Here is a 7,193-nt window from a genome sequence, read left to right as displayed (position 1 = left end):
ACTCATCGCCACCCCACCATGAATGACCAATAAATCCCTCCAACACAGAATCCAAAGTATCAGAGAGAAAGATTTAAAACTAGCTTCATCCCTAACATGCATCTAGCGATCTTATGGAGGAACATCCCATCATGGGGAGGGTCTCCTCCTGCAACCTGAAGTGACATGGCCCAGGCACTTCAGTGAGGACTAGGCCTAAATGGCTAGATGCTGCTCAGCCCATAATGAGCATAATTAAAAGCCACGCAGTCGGAAAACAGTCACGTGGGGAATTTTGGCTTGTGCTTCATTTGGGCTCCATGCACGATTTGATCAAATCCTTGCAGTCGCAGGATAAAGAACCAAAGCAGGTTAGCTGGAGCGCCTTCTCTTCAAGGACTTTACAAGCCTACCTCATAGCTGTCAACCTTTTTCTTTTTTTGCGGGAAATTCCCTTATTATAGCATTGGGAAACAGCAGGGAGGGTTGACAGCTATGGCCTACCTCCATTATTTTCCACGTTTTGTCCCTGGGCTTTTGCATATTTCCCACCTATTTCTGAAATAAATTTTAATATACACCTATTGCCAGATTTGCATAATATATCCCTCTGGGAGAATTTCAGATCTCTTGCTTTCATTTCCCAGCTTTTTAAATGATGTCCTTAGTTATAATATTATTTCCAATAGGATAAGCGCGATTTCTTTCTGGCAGGATGACCCTAACAATTTGATTGCGTGAATCACCCATTCTGGGCACCGCACAATTTTAAAATCTACAATATGATTTCCTCCATTAAATACTTTGAGAATCATTTCCGAGCCAGCTACCCCTTGGGCTGTTAATCCTCTCCAGCTTTTATGAACATAGTGGGAGTTTGTTTATTGAGGCTCAAATTGCGATAACTAATTAAATGGCTCTGAAACGTGGAGAGACGATGGTGTATAATACATAACTGGAGTTTTCATTCTGAAGTTGAGGCAAAGCAACAAGAAAAGTGCTAACCAACCTTTTATTTGAATCAGGAAGAAAAAAAAGTTGCGTAATGTAATATGGACCTGTTTTCTCAAGCAGTAGTACTCATGTCTGCCATGATTTTCCAACCAAAGCAAATTTCAAATTTAGTGATGCTGTGCCATTGAGATCAACAGTCCCAAAGAAAAAGAATAAAAAATCTCCCCTGAGCTAGCATGGTCTTCGAGTAACCGTAAGATGTTATTTAGGTCATGTCTGAGGGTCCGTCCGTCCCCCCCCCCCCATTTGGCAGCAATGTCAGCCTGGTTTTGGGTTAAGGTCATTAGAGTGGCTGGGGAAACCCAGCCAGATGGGCGGGGTATAAATAAATAGTTTGTTTGTTTGTTTGAGAGCCAGTGTGGTGTAGTGGTTGAGAGCGGCAGACATGTAATCTGGGGAACCGGGTTCGCTTCCCCACTCCTCCACATGCAGCTGCTGGGTGACCTTGGGCTAGTCACACTTCTCTGAAGTCTCTCAGCCCCACTCACCTCACAGAGTGTTTGTTGTGGGGGAGGAAGGGAAAGGAGAATGTGAGCCGCTTTGAGACTCCTTCGGGTAGCGATAAAGCGGGATATCAAATCCAAACTCTTCTTCTTCTTTGTTTGTTTTGTTCAGCAGTGAAACCAGCTCAACTCAGATGCCTTTATTTCACAGGTGAAAAGCTAAAGTCCAGGAATATTTGAGAAAATCTCAGCATCGCTCAGGGGGTCAGTGGGAAAGTTGAAAAGTCACAGTTGCCATTCCAACAAGCTTATTCATGTTGGACTGTCAGGGCCAGTCATTGGGAAGCTGTGGCAGTAAAAAGGAATCTATCGAGTGGAAGGTGAACCTAAACTTGGAGGGAATGTCACAGGATCACACCTATCAGAATAGGAATCTGAATAAAGTAGCTTGCTTGGGCCTTTAAAAATCCAATCATCTTGTGCTTCATATTAATTATTCCACCATTTTTACTCAGAGGTTGTGTTTCGTTTTTATGCAGTAATTATTCACAGTGCTAAATATGCAACTGCTTTACTCATTTTGTTCCTTATGCTTTCTGGCTTACATTGCCAACGCCTGTTGACAGAACCTCTAGTCTTTTGGTCCTTATTATTATGAAGAGGGACAGCCAGCGTTTCTTGAGCTTCAGAAAATTTTAAAGGCGTGTTACGTAACAGCCATTCTTTACCCCAGCGACCCCTAATCTGGTGCCCTCCCAGATGTTTTGGACTACCCATCAGCTGCAGCCAGCAGGGCCAATGGTCAGTGACGATCAGCAACATCTAGAGCAGAGGTCCCCAAACTAAGGCCCGGGGGCCGGATGTGGCCCAATCACCTTCTAAATGCAGGGGGTCCAGGAATCACCATGTTTTTACATGAGTAGAATGTGTGCTTTTATTTAAAATGCATCTCTGGGTTATTTGTGGGGCCTGCCTGGTGTTTTTACATGAGTAGAATGTGTGCTTTTATTTAAAATGCATCCCTGGGTTATTTGTGGGGCATAGGAATTCGTTCACATTTTTTCCCAAAAAATAGTCCGGCCCCCCACAAGGTCTGAGGGACAGTGGACCGGCCACCTGCTGAAAAAGTTTGCTGACCCCTGATCTAGAGGGTGTTCGAAGGCTGCTCTACCCATCCAAGGGGATTTCCAGATTACTTTGTTGTTGTTCAGTCGTTCAGTCGTGTCCGACTCTTCGTGACCCCATGGACCAGAGCACGCCAGGCACGCCTATCCTTCACTGCCTCCCGCAGTTTGGCCAAACTCATGCCAGTCGCTTCGAGAACACTGTCCAACCATCTCATCCTCTGTCGTCCCCTTCTCCTTGTGCCCTCCATCTTTCCCAACATCAGGGTCTTTTCTAGGGAGTCTTCTCTTCTCATGAGGTGGCCAAAGTACTGGAGCCTCAACTTCAGGATCTGGCCTTCTAGTGAGCACTCAGGGCTGATTTCTTTGAGAATGGATAGGTTTGATCTTCTTGCAGTCCATGGGACTCTCAAGAGTCTCCTCCAGCACCATAATTCATTACTTATTGCATATCAAAACCACCCATTTAGTGCAACCCTTCTCTATAGCTTTTTCTGAATGATGATTTCCTCTCTCTCTGCACATACATGAACGTTTTAAGTCACATCTCATCTTTCCTTTGCAAACTGGTAGAACATCGCCACATGGAGCAAGGAGCCCTCGAAGGAAAGAAATCTCCAGACTGGATCTGGTTGCCCTTCGTTGAAGCCCAACCGTGTGGAATATTCAAAATACAAGTCTCCAGAGCTCCTCTCCTCTTGGATTAAAAGGAAGTGGCTTTTGGAACCACAGGGTGGTCTTCTTGCCAGAAATGTAGGAGGATCACCGGAGAGCACACTGAGAGCACAACTCTTCCCGAATGCAACCCCTGAGGTTGCTCCCCATGAAAGCCCCCGAGGGAGAACTGCTCCACTAACAGACTGCTCTGAAGCAAACAGGGGCCATCTCAGTAACGGGATTAGGAGCATAAGCCCTAACTATTCCACAGCAACGGAAGCTCTTCATAATGAGATGCAGATGGAGGAGGAGGAAGAACTGCAACAGTTAATGATGAAGTTGAAGGATGCCTTGTCTCTCCAAGTATGGCAAGGTAAGAGTTCTCAATGCTGCCTGGATCATCAAAGGGCTCGATTTGATTTGCGACTCAGTGTTAAATTGTTGTTGTTGTTGTTGTTATTCTGTTATTTATACCCCACCCATCTGGCTGGGTTTCCCCCACCCCTCTGGGCGGTTCCCAACAGAATATTAATAATTAAAAAGCGATAAAAGGTCAGAAATTAAACACTTCCCTAAACAGGGCTGCCTTCAGAGGTCTTCTAAAAGTCAGATAGTTGTTTATTTCCTTGACATCTGGTGGGAGGGCGTTCCACAGGGCGGGCGCCACTACCGAGAAGGCCCTCTGCCTGGTTCCCTGTAACCTCACTTCTCGCAGGGAGGGAACCGCCAGAAGGCCCTCGGAGCTGGACCTCAGTGTCCAGGCAGAACGATGGGGGTGGAGACGCTCCTTCAGGTATACTGGGCCGAGGCCGTTTAGGGCTTTAAAGGTCAGCACCAACCCTTTGAATTGTGCTCAGAAACGCACTGGGAGCCAATGTAAGTCTTTCAGGACTGGTGTTATGTGGTCTTGGTGACCGTTCCCAGTTATCAGGGATAATTGGGAAAGGAAGCATTAAATAAATAAATAAAATAAAATAAAATAAATACATGCATACATACCCTCACCAGTATTTCAATCCCTTCCTGCAAGTTCTGAGGTTGGCACTAAATCACAGTTTCTAACTGATTTTATATACACAGTTGTTTGAAAGTTTTTATTCTATTGTGTGTAATTGCTTCACAGTGCTGCATAGGAAGCTATTCCTAAATGAAATTTATAACCAGTACAATAATTATGAAATCTCAGTCTTACATGGGAACTGAAAAGTCTTTGCTCTGCATGATAAGGCAAGGATTGGTTTTGTTTGTTCAAATGTGCAATCAAGTCACATATTATTTCTGCGCTCTCTCTCTCTCTCTCTTTTCCAGGTCAGCTCTCTGTTCTTAAGGAAGGATTGCTCTTAAAAGCTAAGAACGTTTGCAAGTCTTTCTCTGATGTTATCAGCCAAGTAACCTCACCAACTAGGAAATATGGTTATGCTAATATTGGTTCTCCTGCCTCCATCACTGCCTGATTGCCTAAGGTAAAAAAGACATCTACATAATACTAATTCTCAAAAGTGTCCAGAAATTCATTTAGAGTTAGCTGGCATGGTTATATTCTGGAACAGAAGATTTTCATGCAATGCTACAGTCAAGACTTCCGTACAATAGTTTTTTTCTGGTTTTGTATTCTAATTTTAATATTAATATTGCAATGGCATATTAAACCATCATGTTAACATTTTTTCAACGTTCCTGTCTCCTGTTGCATGAGTTTTCAGAAGCAATATCTTTAGGTTAAATCCAATCAGCTGAGCACCTTTACACCATCCCAACAATTTCAGTGACAGAATAAAAGCATGTCCTTCAACCTTTTCCTAAATGTGGTTAGCTGTGGCTGGATCTATATGTAAAAAAAAATTATTTAATACAAAGAAGGAATGATTGGTCTGGGTGTCTATTATTGATGCTCTTACTTTTTATGTTCTAAGATTCTCAAAATGTGCTCAATATTTGCATGTACAAACACCATCAATTAATATACTCAGTGTCACCCATTTTAAGGGAGAACCCCTCAACTTCCAGGAAGGGTGTCTGGAAGGTCATTAGATACTGCAGACCTCCCTCAATAGGTCCCCCAGTGTGGTAGTGATAAGTTCTGCCACCATTACTGAACTGCCCTCAGTTTTCCATGGATAAGAAGGACAAAAAAGGATTGTGTAGATCAGGGTGGATTGGGAAAGGCTATAGATCTGTTATGTCTAAAGCTCCATCATTCCCAAGACAAGTTCTTAAACTGGGGGGGGGGGACCAGGGTTGGTGCATCCTGTTTCGCCGCCTGAGGCAAAAGTGTCATCACGATCCTGCCAGCACCCCTGCAGCCTCCAACTCCCTCAACTCGGGCTTCAAAGAATAAATGAATATTTTCATAGAATCCTAGAGTTGGAAGGGACCCAAAGAGTCATCTAGCCCAAGACCCTGCAAAGCAGGAATAACAGCTAAAGAATCCATGACCTCTCTTTAAGAACCTCCAAGGAAGGAGAGCCCATCACCTTCGTTCCCGTCGAACAGCTCTTACTGTCAGAAAGTTCTTCCTGGTGTTTATTCGGAATCGTCTTCCTTTTATTCTGGGTCCTTCCCTCGAGAGCAGCTTTTGGTTCAAAACATCAAAGAGTACTTTGACTCCTTAAAATGGTAAAGGGTAAAGGGGGCCCTGACCATTAGGTCCAGTCGCCGAAGACTCTGGGGTTGCAGCACTCATCTCGCTTTACTGGCCGAGGGAGCCGGCGTACAGCTTCCGGGCCATGTGGCCAGCATGACTAAGCCGCTTCTGGCGAACCAGAGCAGCGCACGGAAACGCCATTTACCTTCCCGCCAGAGCGGTACCTATTTATCTACTTGCACTTTGACGTGCTTTCAAACTTTTAGGTTGGCAGGAGCAGGGACCGAGCAACAGGAACTCACCTGTCGCAGAGATTCGAACCGCCAACCTTCTGATCGGCAAGCCCTAGGCTCTGTGGTTTAGCCCACAGCACCACCCTTGTCCCATAAAGATTACCAAATGGCTTGTGGCAAATAATTGTGGTTTCTAGGCCTTTCAATATTACATTACTATGGGTGTTGCTCTCCCTTGGGTTTTGTTTGAATCAATACATTCAGTGTGAAACCACAAAGCGTGACACAAGGAACACGGTAGTTTGTTTGTTTTTTAATTAAGCACATACATGCACACATCCAGGAAAGGTCACAGTTTACTGTTGCAGAACCTGACTCTGGCTGTAAGGTGGGCATGATTTGTCTGACTGGGGCTCTTCTCCCTTACAGAGACCTCTGTCTTATGCATACTGAGATACAAGTGATTTTTATTTTTACTTGACGCATTTGTCAGCATGCATTTGGGAGAAGCGCACAATGTCAGGACTTTAATTGTACCAGCCAGCACCTGAAGATGAAAAGCATTGTATTCTCTTCTTTTCTGTATTGGGCAGCCAGTGCAAACTCCCCTTTCTATTGCCCCCCCCCCCAATCTCATGGAAGTTATACATGCAGAACCAATAGGTTGGCTAGCTACTTACAAACTTATTAAAGAAACAAAATTCCCGGGCTTCATAATTAAATCAAAATAAAAACAAGCACCAACCTCCAGTTTAACAAAGAAAACATCAAAACAAAATAAAAAATAAAAAAATCCTTCTGGTAGCACCTGAGAGACCAACTAAGTTTGTTCTTGGTATGAGCTTTCGTGTGCATGCACACTTCTTCAGATACACTGAAACAGAAGTCACCAGACCCTTATATATAGTGAGAGAGTGAGGAGGGGTATTACTCAGAAGGGTGGTGGGAATGGGTGATCGGCTGATAGGTGTGGAAAACCTGTTGACGACTGTTAACGGCTGCAGTTGGTCTTACAGGAAAAAGCTAGGGGTGAGCTGGCCAAAAATAGCTTTATCATGTATAATGAGATAAGAATCCAATGTCTCTATTCAGGCCAAGTCTCTCCATGGTTTTAAGTTTGGTAATAAGTTGCAATTCAGCAACTTATCTTTCCGGTCTA

General features: G+C 44.2%; 1 protein-coding gene across 1 annotated transcript; it reads left to right on the top strand.

The window, feature by feature from the left end:
• Positions 1-299: 299 nt before the first annotated feature.
• Positions 300-4,794, top strand: LOC117048805. Its single transcript, XM_033153148.1, has 3 exons — positions 300-350; positions 3,134-3,590; positions 4,526-4,794. The coding sequence occupies exons 1-3, from the start codon at positions 300-302 to the stop codon at positions 4,669-4,671; spliced, it is 654 nt and encodes a 217-aa protein (XP_033009039.1). The 3' UTR covers positions 4,672-4,794.
• Positions 4,795-7,193: the final 2,399 nt, after the last annotated feature.

The sequence above is a fragment of the Lacerta agilis genome, chromosome 1, assembly GCF_009819535.1.
Source record: "Lacerta agilis isolate rLacAgi1 chromosome 1, rLacAgi1.pri, whole genome shotgun sequence".
Classification (NCBI taxonomy): Eukaryota; Metazoa; Chordata; class Lepidosauria; order Squamata; family Lacertidae; genus Lacerta; species Lacerta agilis.
The sequence above is the reverse complement of the archived record's forward strand: the minus strand, read 5'-3'. Positions and strand labels throughout refer to the sequence as shown.